The following is a 17,858-nucleotide window of genomic DNA, read 5'->3' as shown; positions in this document are numbered from 1 at the left end:
GAAGCGGTGGGAGGGTTCTTGTGGATACTGCTGCTTCGTAACAGGACCACCCAACAACCAACCAGAGATGGGCCCACTTCTCCCACTCACTGGCTCAGGGTTCTCACTCACCTGACTGCGGTGGTACTAAAGGAAGCAGAGGAGCGAGTAGAGATGTAAGGGTAGTGCTTGGTATCAAGTTTGTCTTCAATTGTGTCCTGGAAAGAAAAGAGACAGATATTAAGCTTTTGCCATTTGTTTGAGAAGGGCCAACAGAACCAAGGCAAGATGGTTCAAAGAACAAGTCACTTAGCACAGTGACATGGCCAAGTTTGCAACAACCAGCATCCCCCCAGCCTGCTGCCTGCTCTAGGTGCCTAGCACGGTGCTCCGCAGGGACCAGATGCCCTACAACTGGCTGGTGCACGGAGATCAGTCTGCAGGGCTGCTTCTTTAAAAGTTAAAAAAAAGGGCGCCTAGGTGGCTCAGTTGGTTAAACGACTGCCTTCGGCTCAGGTCATGATCCTGGAGTCCCGGGATCGAGTCCCGCATTGGGCTCCCTGCTCGGCAGGGAGTCTGCTTCTCCCTCTGACCCTCCTCCCTCTCATGCTCTCTGTCTCTCATTCTCTCTGTCTCAAATAAATAAATAAAATCTTTAAAAAAAAAAAAAAAGGTTAAAAAAAAAAACAAAAAACTGCAATGGGGCGCCTAGCTGGCTCAGTCTGAAGAGCACGCGACTCTTGATCTTGGGGTCCTGAGTCCAAGCCCCATGCTGGGTATAGCGATGACTAAAAAAAAAAAAAACTTTAACAAAACTGCGTTCATTTTTCTTGCTTCCCTTCTAATTTGTTTTTCCTTTTCTTCTACATTCTACGTGAGGTTATAAATGTTGCATTCTGTCCAATAAATTCCTGACACTTGCCATCAGTCTTGGAGAAACTAGGCATAGGCACAGTGTCTCAGGCAAGACAAGACCTTCCACCTTCAGTTTCCCAAGGGTCTAATTATCCAGGGGGCGGATTCCAGCTATGCCCCTCCTGCTGTCTAGAACTCCTCCTAATAGCTACCATGGGAAGCCTACACACACACACACACACACACACACACACACACACGCACACGCGCACGCACGCACACACGCACACTGTTCTTCAGGGGGAGGGGGAGGGGGGCAGGAAAAGGGAGCAGAGAACAAAGGAGCAAAGGAGATAGGGGGTGGGCTTTAATTACATTACAAAGAAATGGAACCAGTTCCTAGATGTTCATGTTCACCCATCCTTTTGGTTTGTGGGTTTTAAAAACAGGAAGTTGACTCACTATATATATTTAAAGTATACTTATTTTAATAAGTCCGCAGGACTTATTAAAACGGACTGCTTGAACTGACAAAGGAGTTCTGGGAAAGTCCCCTCATTGTCAGGACCCCAGTCTTGTCCACCCACGGAGAGCAGGAGCCGGACAAGGTAGCTCCAAGACCCACCCGGAAGGTCCAGTGGGGCAGGATTCTAAGCGGGGTTTCTTGAGCTACAAGCAGAGAGCAGAGAGACACCTCACATTCACAGACACGAAAACACCTACTATGTCCAAGGCACAGTGCCAGAGGACACATGAGTTGAGGGCAGAAGTCAAGGTATAAAAAGCTGACTCCACACACTGAACAGACACGTGTATGTGAAGGGCATCCCCGACACACTACAGGAGTCTGGGGCAGCCTCTTCGGTGCTGGGAGGTCAGACAGGGGCAGTGCGTGGGAACCGTCAGACCTGATGGGGACTTTGAAGGAAGGCAGGGCTCAGAAGTGGAAAGGGAGAGCACCGCAGGCAAGGGATGGATGTGAACAGGAGAGCAGAGGCAGAAACATGCCTGGCAGGGTCCCTGACTGACGGGGTGTCTTAGGGAGGCACTGGCTCGGGTCACATCCCAAAGGCCCCTCCACACACACCCGCACCCTCAGAGTGGCGCTCGTTACTCATCTGACCTATAGGCGCTAGATGTGTTTGGTCCTTTGGATACAGCACCATCGAGGGGTATCTACACTGGGGCTATGTCATATAGATCGTGGGGGTCTGCATTTGGTGGCCTCTGGGGACAGCTCTCCCTAAACCCTCAGGACAAGGCTATGGGGCCTAGAAGAGCCCTGAGACTGGATACAAATCCTCTGGGACAGATAACCCCAGGCTATCACCACCAGCCCACAGCAGGTGAAGCTGGAGGCCTCTGGGCCTGTAGGCAAAGAGCCCCAGGCCCTGGCTGTCCCCCACACACCCTCACAGCCGTCCCTCACTGACCTCCATGATGTCTTTAATGATTGGGGTCCACCGCGAGAGCTGGTAGGTCTGCTCGCTGATGCGCTCCTTCCGCTCTGGCTTGCTCCTGCGGCGCAGTGTGGACTGAGTGCAAACACATGTGACATTAGATGGAGTCAGGGGTCATCTGGGCCCCTGCGACTCTGCTGGCCCTTGGAAATCGCTCCTGAGGACTCCCTTCAGAGAGTCAGCACTGGCAGAGTACGAAGTGGGAGGGGTTTTCCTGGAAAAGTCCAGCGTGTGCCCCTTGGGCTTTCGCCCAAGAACCTGGAGCAAACTTGGTTCTTTAAAGCCATGAAAAATGGGATATGTGGGTCAAACATATAAGTGTCATTCAAAAAACTCCTGGTAGTGGGGTCCCTCGGTGGCTCAGTCAAGCGTCTGACTCTTGGTTTCAGCACAGGTCATGATCTCAGGGTCATGGGATTAAGGCCTGCGTCGGGCTCTGTGCTCAGTGGGGAGTCTGCTTGAGATTCCCTCTCCTGGGACACCCGGGTGGCTCAATCAGTTAGGCGTCTACCTTTGACTCAGGTCTTGATCCCAGGGTCCTGGGATCAAGTCCCATATCGGGCTCCTTGCTCAATGGGGGGCCTGCTTCTCCCTCTGCCTGCCACTCCCTCAGCTTGTGTGCTTGCTTGCTCTCTCTCTCTGACAAATAAAATCTTAAAAAAAAAAAAAAGAGAGAGAGAGAGAGAGATTCCCTCTCCTACTCCCTCCCCCTCTGCCCCTCCCCCCACTGGTGCATGCATTCTCTCTCTCTCCCCATCTCTCTAAAGTAAATAAATAAAATCTTAAAAAAAAAAAAAAATCCTGGTAGTTAAAAACATAGTTTGCTTCAATTATAGGAGAAAAGACTGTTTTGGGTAGGACTTGGTCTTTGATTTTGCTTTGACAGTCTGGGTGCATGAGTAAACCATCTCCATTCCCATTTGGGTGCCTCTTGTGAAAAAGGGTCTAAAAGACCAAACTACCTCCAGTTCCAGGTCTCTGGTCTGGGCTCAGGGACAAAGTTTTTGACTCTAAGATTCCAAAAGAAGTACATTTGCAACTCCAGCTTTATAGCACCCTTGTGTGAACAACTCCCCATTGGAAGAAAGTATAGAGTGAGGTTCCCAGCAGAGAGATCTGAAGAGTGCTTGGGCCTCTTCCTTGAGTTCTGGAGACCCCCGACCCCCAGCCTCCTCTAGAGGGTGCAGTGTGGTCGGGCTTCCCAGACACCCTGCCCTGGCCTGGTTCTGAATCATCACCAGTGAAGAACCAAGTGGCAAACCTGCTTGATGCTAACTAAGCATTGTGCTCTCACCCTCAGAGAAGATGCTGGACCTGGGTGTGCAAAAGTAGACCAGACTGACCTCAAGACACAGAGAATGAAGCTGGCGTGACTCCTGTTTGAGGCTGGTGCAGACAAGCTCAGCTTTAATGACTCTGTGCACATCTTGGTTCTGGGAGTAACACTTCTATTTTATTATATCTCTATACCTTTATTCCTCCGATTTTATGTTTTTTCTTTCTCAATGTTGAGTGTATGTATCATAAGCCACCTTAAGTAAATCAGGAGAAAAGATAAGACACGCCAGCTTCTCTTCTGCCTCTCCCTCCCCATATGCAAGGCTGGCCCCTTACATCAGTGACAATGGGCACCCCCAGGTGCGCCATGTTGGTGATGATCTCGCTGTCCTCTGGGGGGATCTGGGCGTGCTGGATCAGTTTATTCAGGTTCTCCTCAGTGATGCCTGTGAGAACAAAACCCCTGGTCACCACACCCAACCACCATGCATCACACACTCAGAAGCAGAACCAGTCGCTTGAGGGGGGACAGTGTCCCTTCTCAGGGTTAGTAGAAATGAATCTTCACCACATCAACTTTACTGTAAGATGAGGACAAAATCAGCATTTCGATTCCACTCTAGCCACTCTGTCCCAGGCTTTGACCATCAGCAACTGCCCCATTATGGTCTATATTTCCACCCATCTCCTGCTTCTCAGCCATCCCTGCCCACCCCCACCCACATCGAAGTCAAGAGTCTCAGTGTCCATCTCCTGCACAATGGACACTTATGGGCAACTATAATGCGGGTAAAAATCAGTTATTTAAAGGCAGAGTTACCAATGTGATGCAAGTATCTGGCAGACATGCTCTCACAAACTGGCTTTGCAGTCAGTGGCCTCTCCCCGCTCCCACCCGTCCTCTTCCAGAGACGCCACACCTTTATTACCTCTAGAATTAATTGCCTGTAGTTGCAACACATTTGCTTACATTTCCCCAAATGTAAAGAGCCCCTGGGATCTCCGTATTAAATATCCTTTCCTGGGCGCCTGGGTGGCTCAGTCATTAGGCGTCTGCCTTCGGCTCAGGTCATGATCCCAGGGTCCTGGGATCGAGCCCCGCATCGGGCTCCCTGCTCTGCGGGAAGCCTGCTTCTCCCTCTCCCACTCCCCCTGCTTGTGTTCCCTCTCTCGCTGTGTCTCCTCTCTCTGTCAAATAAATAAATAAAATCTTAAAAAAAAAAAAATCTTTTCCATGTCTCCTAAACACTTTTCCACTTTGTCTTCTTTCTCCCACCTGCCTCATTTGCCCAAGGAAGGGCCTCTCCCCTCTTCTCTATCCCACCATTCCTACCATTCTTCAAAAAGATGTAGAGAAGGATGATGCGGATTTTGTCGTAAGTGCTGACATTTGCATCCAGCAGAATGGGGACGATGGCTCTCATGGGGTCCTTGATCTTCTCCCCTTCAGCATCCGTGCCCATGGCCAGGTCCTGCAGAAAACACACCACACTGGCCCCATTCCTGGCGACGGTCTGGATGGATGGGAACTACTAGACAACTGGTGGTCCATAAACGGGATTTGTCGCTTGGCTGGGGAAGGTCCTATGCAGGGGCTTCTGCTCTCACAAGGCCCCGTAATCAGCACTGGTGTCATCTGCATTGTTTTATATGGCGTCAGTGAGAAGTGATGACAGCCCCAGGGTTCACTTTGCAAAAACAGAAACCACCATGATTTTTTTGCCATCTTGTTTGAAGGTAGGCAGCTCCCTCCGGGTGAGTGCCTGTGTACCTGCGCTGACTCGGGTCAAGACTCAATCCTGGTGGGGCCTCTAGAGGTACAAAGCCCTGTTGAGGGATCGGGGCTGAAAGGGTTGCCTTCCCACACATGCAGAGCTTTGGCATTTTAAGGGGCCACTGCCTGGCTAGACTCTTCCCATGTGCTCCCCCTTGGTGTGGAAGGACATGTTTTTTGAGTTTTGAGCTACTACTCTATGTTTTTGACCTGTTTTTAATCTTCCAACCACTTTCAGGGCGAGGAGAAAAACAAGGGAAATCCAACCCAGGGAGATGAAGGGGGAGAGAGGGGCTGGCAAAAGAGGGAGGATGAGAGAGAGCACAGTGACGGCCCCTGCTTCACGACTCAGGCAAGAGTCACATCCACTGTAGAGAGACCAGAGAAGGCCGCACATCAGCCTCAGGAAACCATGAACCGTTCACTCTGTTCTCAGAGACCAATGGCTGCAACCCTCCCTGGAGCCCAGACAGGGCTCGCCTGAAGGTTCCCTCCTCTAAAGACCCCATGAGTCCATAACCATCATGGTCTCGAGTTCGTGGTCTGTCCAGGTCGAGGAAGGTGGGTGCCCCCAGACCCCTTCACCTCTCAGAGCCACCACCATCCTCAACAGACTTTTGTGCAGTGGGACCTGAGTCTAATACTCTCTAAAGGTCCAATTAAATGTAACGAGTTCAACAAATACTATGGAGCACTTCTGAAAAAATGTACGCTTCCAAGGATTCATCCTGACTGCATTTTTACTGATATAGGGATGCCCTATTTTCCAGACAGTCCAGTTCTTTTGGAGAGGATGCCCTGTGCTTGCCAAGATCGCCCATGAAACTGATGGACTTCTGCAGGGTCACTTCCCCTTGGAAGAGCATCACTGAATCGGGACAAGTCTGACAAACCCAAGCTGGCCTGTCACATCACGCTGGAAGATGTAAATCTTAGCTTCACACTGAGAACCTGAGCCGTTCTTTCTCACCGCAGCTTCACACTCGCTTAATGCCCTCCCTTGCCTTGGAAGCTGACCCTAGCTGAGGAATGTTCTCACACTTGGAGAATGGAGGGCCAGGATTAGTGACTCCACACACCACTCCTGGAAAATGTGGCAGCATTGTTATTTCCTTTTGCAGATGAGGAAAATAAAGCAGAAATAGGCACATCAAACAAATCAGTGACAGAGCAGAATTCAAATCCCAAACTGCTGACTTTCAGTCCTAATCGTGATCAGGGAGGCTGTGGGTGAGTTTCTGACATGCTACTGCACTAGCTTTTCTCAGCATCTACGTCTCCAAAGCTAGTGTGGCGACAGCAGGAGAAAAACACACTCAGAATATAAAACTCAGCCAGCCTTGTCAGTGTAGGGCTCAGAGATCCATATATCTCTCTTCAGACATTCCAAGGAGCCAGTAGAAAGTCAGACATGCAAAATCCAAATGACACAGCATTCCAGACCAATCTAGTCCCTACCATTGAGAGTGGAAGTGCATTGATTGGCTCCAGAGTTGAGACAACGTGATCTAGTAGACTTCTATATCCTATGATTCTGCGGGATGTTCAAGGTCAGATGTTACAATTCAGCTGGGTCAATGGGCATGGCAGAAAGAGAAGGAAAAGGTCCTACCTGTTCCACTCGGCAGAGTTTATCCACGGTGCCTTGGTAATGCTTCATGCAGTCTTCGGCCAGGTGCAGGTGAGTCGAATACTGGGAAAAAGCAGAGTGTGTGTGATCAAGAAATCACTCACTCACAAGAAATCACTCATGCAACGTCTACTGAGCTCCTACTACGTATAAACACTATGCAGTGCAAAAAGGAGATTCCAGCCTCATAAAGGAGATAAAACATGCATTCCAGCAGGAACACAAACATCATGACAGAAAATTCTGTGTGTCAAAAGAAAGGGACAAATTGCATTCCTAAAGGAGGCAAGTGGAGGGAGGAATCCTTTATGGGGGTAGGGTGGTACAATGGTTCTACAATGTATCCACGAATTCTTTGATACCCCTCCTTCCAGGAGGTGGAGCTTAATTCCCCCCTCCTCGAGTGTTGGTTGGATTCAGTGACTCGCTTCTAACAGAGTGTGGAGGACATAATGTAGGACATCCCAGGTCAGGACAGAAAAGGCACCGTGACTTCCTCCTGGCTCTCTCCCTCAGGTCACTCACTCTGGAGGAGGCCAGCTGCCATGTCATGAGCACATTCAAACAGCCCAGGGGAGAGGCTCATGAGGTGAGGAATTGAAGGATAAAGAGAGAAAAGATGAAGAGGAGAAAAGAAAGTCATAGGAAATAAGTTATCCAGCCTTTCAGCTTTTCCTAATAAAACTGGAAGTTGATTAAAAACTTGTGGATTTCAATGTATCAGTCAGTACAGTGGGGCTCTGAGAGGTCTTACTGCAACTGTTTATACTCAAGATTCAAACCCATCATTTGGGATGGTCGTACCTTGCTGAGCTCTTTCTGGTACTGGGGCATCTTCTTCAGCATCTGGGACAGGTCCCGCATGGTAGTCTACAAGGGGAAGGAAAACATATGGTCTCACTGCAATGGCCCTGACCTAGGAGGCTTTGCAAGGGTGGTGGGCACAGGGCAGGACAGGAGCCAGCACCAGACTTCCAAGTGCATGCTCAGAAACTCTCGAATCTGTTAAGCCCAAGATCACCGTGGGTTTAGATTTCCAGGCCTCTGGTTCAAAAAATTATTGATCCAAATACCATAACTGCCTTATAGGTGGGGAAGTGAACTCCAAAGGGTAGCAATTATGTTTTATTTATTGGACTAGAAAGTTACTGAGAGCATAATTCTTGCCAGGAAAGAGCAATTTTTCTTCCCCGTGCTGCCTTTCTGCATACTCAGCTCAAGCAGTCTTGAAACTGAGTTCACATTTCATCCCAGCAGAAAGGCTACAGTTGTGTAGACAGAAAGAAAGAAGGAAGAAGCTGGGAAAGGGCTGGGACGTGCATCCTGACAGGTGAAAGAGGTCTGTTTACTTGCTAACTGTGTGACCCACCTAATTCCACTCTTATCCAACAAAAATTTATTGAATTACTACCATATACCAGGTGAGGTGCTGGAGATACAAGATCAGAACAAACAAACAAAAAAGAGAGCTTCTTGCCTTTTTGTGGAGCTACCATCTAGCAGAGGAGCCATTCCGACTGAGATGATTAGTGTTCTTCGGAAAATCACAAGTGTGGATGCAGAGGTGCAGAGAGGCACCTCACTAGTCTGGGGGGGGTGGTGGTAGGGAAGGTTTCCCTGAGAAAATGATGCCTGAGCCAAAGGACCAGGACTTCACAAGGCAAGGTCCAGGCAAGGAACTCAGGCAAGGTGGTGGGTACAAGCGGGTAGGGGGCAGACCTGAGAGTCTGGGGAGCCTGATGGCCTGGTGCTATAAGGTGTGTCCATGAGTGAGTGAGACTTGATTCTACCGGGAACAGAGTCACCAAATGGTTTTAAGCAAGCTTAAAATACAGTCAGAGCTGTATTTGCCTTGACCACGATGGGTAAACCACCTCTGCTGAACCCATGTCAGGGTAAGGAGAGGACCAGGCAAGTTATGAATTCTAATTCCACCACAAGCTAAAAAAGGTTTCATAGTTCCTCTGGCTTAAACTGAATTATGATCTAAAACAGTAAATATTAATCTTCAGGGTAACAAAATGAAGATCTCTATAAACATCAAAAGATGAGGGCTCCGATCTCAATCTTGAATGCAAAAATAAGACAAAATGATATCAGATGAAGAGGTGACAATAACCTCCTAACTTACTAGTCCTGTGCCATAGAGGCACCCTGCCGACCAGCTCTCAGAAAGAAGACAGGGATTAGCCTAAAGGACATTGGAGCTCTAGTATGCATTTACCTTCTCTCCAGTATTCATTCTCTTGCTGGAAGAAAAATCTTTCAGAGAACGGGTGACTTCCCTAGAAGACAGAAGGAGGCAGCTAAGTTTCACAGCAACGCCTTGGGCCTCCATGTGGATGCTACAGAAGTGGTGCGACATTCTTCCTTTAGGAATATGTGGCAAGTTTTCCTGCCAGTAAGGTATGCATTTAAAGTGATTTTTGAAGAAGAGAGAGAGGGATACATCATTTTCCTAACTAATATTCTAAACCAGGGTCTCCAGAGGGGGGTGTACGGGATGATTGGAGAGAAGAAATTATTAGTACATCTATTTATGTTTACTTTACTCCATCCTTAAATTTATACTTTTGTATATACTGTAAAACATACATATTACTACAATTAACTATATAGTTAATTCATAAATAAACCTGCATATTGGAAATGTGAAGCAACATTTTCCTAAGGTTGAGTGATCCGAAAAGTTTGGGGCCACTTTTCTGAACAACTGAACTATCCAAGACTGTGTTATTTTCCCACTCTTCCTTGTGAACTTACTGAGGATATCACCAACTCAATGTAGCAGACAGAATGTCTTTCTGCAAGGGGCACCTGGGTGGCTCAGTCGTTAAGTGTCTGCCTTCAGCTCAGGTCATGATCCCAGGGTCCTGGGATTGAGCCCCGCATTGGGCTCCCTGCTCGGCGGGAAGCCTGCTTCTCCCTCTCCCACTCCCCCTGCTTGTGTTCCCTCTCTCGCTGTGTCTCTCTCTGTCAAATAAATAAATAAAATCTTAAAAAAAAAAAAAAAGAATGTCCTTCTGCAAAAGCAGAATTTTTATTTATAGCTTAAAGGTCTTAGAAAAACATTCAGGTGTGGGGCGCCTGGGTGGCTCAGTCGGTTGGGCGACTGCCTTCGGCTCAGGTTATGATCCTGGAGTCCCGGGATCGAGTCCCGCGTCGGGCTCCCTGCTCAGCGGGGAGTCTGCTTCTGCCTCTGACCCTCCCCCCTCTCATGCTCTCTCTCTCTCATTCTCTCTCTCAAATACATAAATAAAATCTTTAAAAAAAAAAAAAAAAGAAAAACATTCAGGTGTTAGGGGCACCTGAGTGGCTCAGTTGGTTAAGCATCTGCCTTTGGCTCGGGTCATGGTCTTGGGGGTCCTGGGGTCAAGCCCTGGTGCCAGTCTAGTGGGGCTCCCTGCTCAGCAGGGAGTCTGCTTCTCTCTCTGCCTCTGCCCCTCCCTCCCGACTGTGCACTCTCTCTCAAATAAATAAACAAAATCTAAAAAAAAAAAAAAAAATTCGGGGTGCCTGGGTGGCTCAGTCGTTAAGCGTCTGCCTTCAGCTCAGGTCATGATCTGGGGTCCTGGGATCAAGCCCCACATTGGGCTTCCTGCTCAACAGGAAGCCTGCTTCTCCCTCTCCCACTCCCCCTGCTTGTGTTCCCTCTCTCACTGTCTCTCTCTCTGTCAAATAAATAAAAAGATCTTTAAAAAAAAAAAGAAAGAAAGGGGCGCCTTTCGTCTGCCTTCGGCTCAGGTTATGGTCCCAGGGTCCTGGGATCAAGCCCTGCATCGGGCTCCCTGCTCGGTGGGGAGCCTGCTTTTCCCTCTCCCATTCCCCTGCTTGTGTTCCCTCTCTTGCTGTGTCTCTATCAAACAAACAAATGAAATCTTAAAAAAAAAAAATTCAGGTGTTAAGAAACATTTTGAAACATCTTCAGAGCAAGGTACGGGTTCTGTATATACACATTAGCTCTTGCTTGGAAATTTTAGGGATGACAGCAGCGGAAGAAGATGACACACCGGCTATATAAAAGAAAATCGAACTGATGCAGTGTAATCTGGATCTTTCAGTGGAAGGAACTGGCTTTATTTATTTATTTATTTTTAAGTAGGCTTTATGTCTAACGTGGGGCTTGAACTCACGACCCTTAGAGCAAGAGTTGCGTGTTCTACTGACTGAGCCAGCCAGACGCCCCAGGCACTGGCTTTAAACATTTGGTGTTTACAAAGCATTTCCTGAGAGCTACGGATGTTTTCGAAAAATACTAAGAGCTACCTGAACACAGTGGATTTTCTCACTTGGCGAAGTTGGTGTCACTCGCGCTGAGATTAGAAGGGCTTCCTCATCACTGGTTATCATGTGGGTGAATCCATCCACTGAGCAGCTCTGTGCAAGCTGCCCAGAGTGTGCACATGAGCAACTGCCATCTGGAGAAAGGGTTTTGCCTGCACTCTGGGGCGAGCCCTGGAGCTGGGCCGGCGGGGAGGCCGGGGTCCCTGGGGAGGGGCGGAGGCAAGGGGCTCTTACTGGGACACTTCCGCGATGTGCTTGTGGCGCAGTGCTATCCAGAGGTCGTCATCCTCGTCCAGGAGCACCTCCTTCACCCGTGCCTCTCCAATGCCACTTGTCTCGTACCTGGAGAGGAGACAGCCCCACGAAATTCATCCAGCCCCCTCCGATTTGCAACAGACGAGAGCCTACGGTCTCGGCCATCTGAGGGGTCACTGTGTGACTGGTGTGCGGGATCAGCACCTGACACAGCAGCAGTTTCTCGGGCAGGGAGAGACCCAGAGTCAATGTTTTAAAATCTGCAGGGTCGGCCGGTATGTGCTCGTCAGGATACAGGTGGGTTCAGAGCTGCTTGTGAGGGAAAGTCAGAGATCACGCTTGCTCCTTCCTGGGAAGGACCAGGATACCGTCCTCAAACATGTGGTACCTAAATTTTCAGTTTTAAAATCAGGTACCTGCAACAGGTCCTCCACATATTTTTACATGTGAAATCACGAACATCTAAGGGAAAGCAAGAATTACAAGTACCAGCAGGGAGGAAAACTGACATTCAGTCACAGTTTTAGAACCTTAGTTTTGAAACCAAATGAGCACAATACAGTCTGTTTCCAAAGAAAGAAAAATTAGTTTTTAGAAACTGAGTTTTGGGTGATGGTTACCAAGAAAAATGTTGCTTATAATGAAGAAAACAGCTCCTTTGCAAATAAAGGTCAGTAAGAAACTTCTGTTGATACATTTTATGATATTTCATGACCTATAAAGAAGTTTTAACTCTGAATAAGATATGCATACATGTGGGGGCACAGACACACACATCCACACACCTCAAGCAGGCTCTCAGCTGAGGTGACATGAGCCGTGAAGTAAAGATCTAAAATTCTTGTTCTCCCCCAAAGGCGCACGAGCTCCTGGCTGCTAATGCCCCATAGATTTGGGAACTCACAGAAGAGCTTGCAGGCCCATTAGCAAGACTATCAATGCACCTGCCTTTCCTAGGATGAAAGACATCCTTTTTCTCAGGTTAGAGGTGCATCTGGTTTGCTTGCAAAGCCGTACTGGGTCTGTACACTTACTTGTATACATCATTTTCAATGGGCAGCAGGTCATAGCTCATAGCCTGAAAAGTCAGTTCATGAAGCACGGGGGAGCTGGGGTCGAAGCCGCGGTCCAGGATCAGGAGCTGGGAGCGCGCCTTGTCTGGGCCCTGGAAGGACAGACACGGAAGGCTTTCACAAGCCACCCATCCAACTCCAGTCTCTCCCACTGGTGCAGCTGCCCCTCCTGTAAAAGCAGCCCCAGGAAGTGACCTCTGAGATAAAACCTGCTAAAATAGCACTGACTAGTCCCATTTGCTGCTTGACAGGAACACCAGTAAACACCATGCAAAAATCCAGTATGCCTATTTCCTAATGAGGGTCCTTTAAAGTAGATCCAAAACTGTGGCTGGGGTCCAGAGTGAGCTTATGAAGGAGAGCACCACCTGGGTTTGCTTATAAATAGGGTGACCCACCATCCGGTCTGCCTGGGACCCAGGGGGTTCCCAGGACCCGGGACTTTCAGTTTTAAAATTATGATAGTGACAGAACAGTTCTGTCCTGATTGCAGTGGGGGTTATGTGAATCTCTACATGTGATGAAATTGCACAGAACCATCCACACATGTGAGCACACGTACAAACTAGTCAAATGTGATTAAGGGCTGGAGACTGTGCCAGTATCAATTTTCTGGTTTTGATACTGCACTTACTATTGAGGGGGTTCCCAGGACACGGGACTTTCAGTGCTAACCCTGGGCAAGTCCCAGCAAACAGACACAGGTTGGGCACCCTACACGGAGCAGAATCTGCATCCTCCCCACCCAGTGCTTGAGCATCTCACTGAAGGCCAGTGTGTAGGACAGTGGCACCCATGCACACTCCGGGAGCGACAGAACCCAGCTGTCCCCAGGACTGCCATACAAACACTGTGGTCACTTGGCGAGAGAGCCACGTGCACCAAGTCCAGACTTACCTCGCCCATTGTTGGGTCATCGGCTTTGTAGGCATCGAGCTTGTCCTGGATTAGCTGAGCCAGCAAAGCATTGTCCTTGTATTCCCTGACAAAGGAGGAGTGACAACAGGGTGAACCGGCCATGCACCCACCCGACGGCACTGACTGTCCTCAGGGTGGAAGGCAGGAAGTGCAAGGAGGGTCAGGGGAGATAAGCTTCACCTGTATTGTTCTTTTACACTGAGGATATATTCATGTATTACACATACAATTTAAAATGACAAATAAAACGCTTTGCTCAGTGCCTAGAACATAAATGATTTTCTAGTTCCTTTAAAAAAAAAAATCCAGGGGCACCTGGGTGGCTCAGTTGTTAAGCATCTGCCTTCGGCTCAGGTCATGATCCCAGGGTCCTGGGATCGAGCCCCGCATCGGGCTCCCTGCTCCGCGGGAAGCCTGCTTCTCCCTCTCCCACTCCCCCTGCTTGTGTTCCCTCTCTTGCTGTGCCTCTCTCTGTCAAATAAATAAAATCTTAAAAAAAAATCTCCAAATGGATATAGAGGCAGTCTTTCCCACTGGCTTCAGAAAAACCACCCCACTTCAACAGAGGGTCCTGGCCATCCACTCTCCTCCCATGATCAGGTTGTCTGAGCCTCACCCACCTGATTCTCACTTCCCTCAATTCAAATTCCCTTGGGTCTTGTTTTGTGTGGCTCGCAGGTGACACTTGTGCTGGCAGAGCCAGAAAGATGTAAGTGAGAGCTGGTGGACCTTTCCCCTTGGCCAGGCCCGACAGCACTTCCTGGGGCTCCTCCCAACTGTATAGAGGGTGTGGCTGCTGCCTGTCACCTGGCCAGGCTCAGTGCTGAAGCTGCTCCATTCCCATTCCACCCCCTCCACAAATGAACTCCAAGCTCCCCCGACCCTGTCAGGAGATATGGCCTGGCCCCCGTTTCTTAATTTCCAGCAGGCTTTTGTCAGGGAATACCAATAATAGAGGGAGGGGCTCTTCCATGGCTGCACACTCCAGCAGACAAGGAGTCAGTAAGGACAGGCTGCCACGATGGTCCTTGGCACCGCCAGTTCAGGCCCTTCGCTCCCCCTGCCGCGGCCACCCCCCTGGGTCTCCCTGCCTCCCTGCTGCTCTCACTCCCCTGTGCAAATTCCCCCAGAGGTCCCCACTGATAACCACTAAATGACATCATCCCAAGCCTGGCCTCCAGGGCCTCCAGGAATGGCTTCAGAGTTGCCCCGCTGAGTTGCCCTCCAGAGACGCCCCACAGCCCTCCACAGTCACTCTGCCAGGATGCCAACCCTCCTCAAATTTGCCCTTTGCTTTGCCAACTCCAAACTTCCGTTCATCCCAACGGCAAGAGCCACCTGTCCACACAAAGTACTCTGTGCTCCTCATTGGTCTACTGAAATCCGAAACTGCCCTTTAAGACCTTGTTCAAATGTCACCTCTGGTCTGAAGCCCTTCTTGACCCCCTCAGCTCAAAGGGCCCTCTCCTGACTCTGGATGTCCAGGCCCTTGTCCTGTGCTCAGGCACTGGCCTCGCAGGCCCTGTAGTTTAGGTGTGCACGCCTTATGCACACAGGTGTCGGGATGCGTGTTACCTACCCTTCTAGATCAAGGGCTTCTAAGCGCCGGGGCTGTGTCTTCAAGATAAGTACTCTCTCCCCAGCACTAAGCACACAGCAGATAAGTAGTAAGTGAATGACTTTATAAAATCTAGGGAATATGTCCTTTGGAGAATTATCCTTGTATTTTTTCTTACTCCAGAACACCTTCTACAAAGACGGTATTTGTTTTGAAAGGTTAGAAAGAGCTAAAAAACCACAGGAAGCCTGGACTGTGGTTACACAGGGGTTCACATTTAGCTGTTCAGTAATTGAATATATATATTTCATGCCCTTTTCTGGATGCATTATTACATTTCACAATAAAATTTAGAGACTATCAAAAACATTGGAAGAACGATTATAAATGCAAGATACTCAAATCTTGACCCTCTTGAGGCAACTGCCAGAGGAATCTCAAGATAAAAGGAAGCTACACGCCCGGTGGGCACATGGAGGCCGCTGAAGGCAGACTGGCATGCTGCCTTACCCCCGGTACCGTACAGCTGGGTACTCCTTCAGGGTGGCACACAGAGTTGCAATCTGCTCTGCCAGGCGCTCCAGTATAGGATTCTTCATCTGAGCCTTGTGGGGACTGTAGAAGCTCTGGAAAGAGTCTGCAGAGTCCAAGGAGTACACCTGAGAAGGAAAAGAAACAAGAAAAAAAGTTATATATCATGTTTGCATCCAGAAGGGTGAACCGCTGGGAGTTTTCTCCAACCTTGGTAGTGAGTCTATAAACATATTCTCATTTATTCCACAAATATGTGCTGGGTGTCTGCTGCAGGCCGGGCATTGTGCTAAACACTTGGGAACTATCAGTAACCAAAACACGACTGTCCTCGAGGAGTGTGCAATCTTACAAAAGAATAACATAACCATAAACAATAAGCATAATGAAAAGTAAACTATATGATATGTGAGAAACTGGTTTAAGTGTATGAGAACATGACAGAGCAGGGAAAGAATGCCTGGAGGGCCGCCGGGAGGGAGGACAGCAGGCCTCCTTGAGAAGGTGATGTACAAGCAAGGGCTTGAAGGAGGTGAGGAGTTTCTCACCAGCAGGAGACTTCCACATGGAGGCAATAGCTAGCGCCAAGGCCCTGGGGCAGGCACATGCTCAGAGTGTCTGATGAACAATGAGGAGGCCAGAAGAAGAACAGGAGAGGAGATTAGTATAAGACCTTCTAGGCCATTATGAGTTTAGGTTTTTGTAAGTAAGGGACAGGCTGGAAATCATCTGTGACTGGGGCAGATAAAGGAGCTTTTTATGGATTTGATAATTTCCTATCCTCAGTAATACACTGTCAGTATTTTTCTTCTTATTCTAGAAGTTTAAAATTTCCTCTTAAATTACCTAGTCTATCAGCTATCAGTAATTTCTCAGAATCTCACTTTTGTCAACTACCTTATCTTCTAGAAAACCTGTGGTTAAAAAAAAAGTTTATTACTTTTTAAAAATATATGAAATGTAATCTGGTTGAATATACTAAAGTTGTGTTTTGTTAAATCCAGGTAGGCTCATACAGAGAAAAAAATTCCTGCCTTTAAGCTGGAAACAGGCCTGACGTTAAGTGCTAAGGGAAAGACACTGTCTTTAAGTGTTCACACTGTATGTTCTCCATCCCTCCTTACCCAAGAACAGGTCACTCTCCGATGTCTAGAAGCTGATCTATAAAGATGCCATAAGCCACAGTCAACTTTTACAAAATACCTAAGAGTTCTGTTAGTTTTGTTTCTTATTTGCCAGGAGAAGACATGTTAACCGATCTTACAAAATGAAGATATAAATTTTGTATGCTCTCTCACAATCAGCTTCACCTTTACTGGCTTAACAGCCTAGTTTTTTTCCCAAGGGGAGAGGTTTGTCGCCACGCTCCAGCATCTGAAGTGTTAACAGCCACTGACGAAAGCTACCATCTGCTCCTCCAGCAGAGCGTGAGGGAGGTGATCTCTGCACAAAACCAGTCTCCCGTGCAGCAGATGGGTGTTGTCTGATCCCTTCCCCTGCTCTCCTTCCCTGCTCTTTCTGGACTGGCTACCTTTGGTTATTCAAGGAGTCAGCCAGTAGGAGCGAACACTGTGAGCAAGGATGAAATGCACACAAGGAAAGGCGTGAGGGCTTTAAAAAAAAAAAAAAAAAGTCAGAAATAACCAGAGAGTAAGATGAGGGCCTCAGGCAGACCCGTAAGGAACACTTGTTTCCATTCCATCAACGTCCACTTACGACAGGTCATTCGGCAATTCAGAATACGATGTCTTCCTCCCCCACTCTGCTTACTGCACCCCTGTCAGGACCTGCCAGAGCTCCTGATGGAGCAGCGAGGATGCAAACTTTCTACACACTCCCCACTCAGCCTCACCTGGGACTCGTAGGGGAGAAATGCAATGTTGATTTCCGTCAGAGTTTTGATGACTTTGGCGGCCCGAGATTTCACCAGCTCATTAAACAGGGCATCTGGACAAGCTGCAAGAAGGACAAAAGACAGCAAGTTTTCCCATCCATTTCAACAGTTGCACACATCTGGGGGATTTTCTATTTTATTAGGATTTTAAGAAGGCAACTAGAAAGTTCGTCCCATCCTAGAATATCCCCTATCTCTAGGGTACAAAAGGAATGTAAAATCACCCAAAAGGCCCTCAACATCTAATAGAGAAGAAATGGCAAAAAAGACTGAGATACTGAGAGCTAATTAGCTAATAAAACTACTTTCTGAGATCAAGCAAAGGAAAAAACCCAAGGGATAAGGAAAAGGCCTGTGATACGAACAGAC

General features: G+C 48.3%; 1 protein-coding gene across 5 annotated transcripts in view; it reads right to left on the bottom strand.

The window, feature by feature from the left end:
- Window positions 1–17,858, bottom strand: part of STXBP1 (syntaxin binding protein 1) — a 72,109-nt gene that overhangs the window by 12,077 nt on the left and 42,174 nt on the right. For all 5 annotated transcript variants that reach the window (XM_054509424.2, XM_045883178.2, XM_045883180.2 and 2 more), the window contains exons 6-17: window positions 17,448–17,551; window positions 15,575–15,723; window positions 13,486–13,570; window positions 12,550–12,680; window positions 11,495–11,602; window positions 9,201–9,261; window positions 7,781–7,846; window positions 6,959–7,039; window positions 4,906–5,044; window positions 3,909–4,018; window positions 2,268–2,369; window positions 112–197 (exon numbers count right to left, since the gene is read on the bottom strand). In XM_054509424.2, the coding sequence (XP_054365399.1) occupies window positions 112–197; window positions 2,268–2,369; window positions 3,909–4,018; window positions 4,906–5,044; window positions 6,959–7,039; window positions 7,781–7,846; window positions 9,201–9,261; window positions 11,495–11,602; window positions 12,550–12,680; window positions 13,486–13,570; window positions 15,575–15,723; window positions 17,448–17,551 (1,222 nt within the window). The remainder of the gene's footprint in view (window positions 1–111; window positions 198–2,267; window positions 2,370–3,908; window positions 4,019–4,905; window positions 5,045–6,958; window positions 7,040–7,780; window positions 7,847–9,200; window positions 9,262–11,494; window positions 11,603–12,549; window positions 12,681–13,485; window positions 13,571–15,574; window positions 15,724–17,447; window positions 17,552–17,858) is intronic.

This window comes from Mirounga angustirostris, unplaced genomic scaffold (assembly GCF_029215605.1).
Source record: "Mirounga angustirostris isolate CCGP_5_RB_7025 unplaced genomic scaffold, mMirAng1.0.hap1 SCAF_15, whole genome shotgun sequence".
Taxonomy (NCBI): domain Eukaryota; kingdom Metazoa; phylum Chordata; class Mammalia; order Carnivora; family Phocidae; genus Mirounga; species Mirounga angustirostris.
This window is presented reverse-complemented; position numbering and strand designations above follow the sequence as displayed.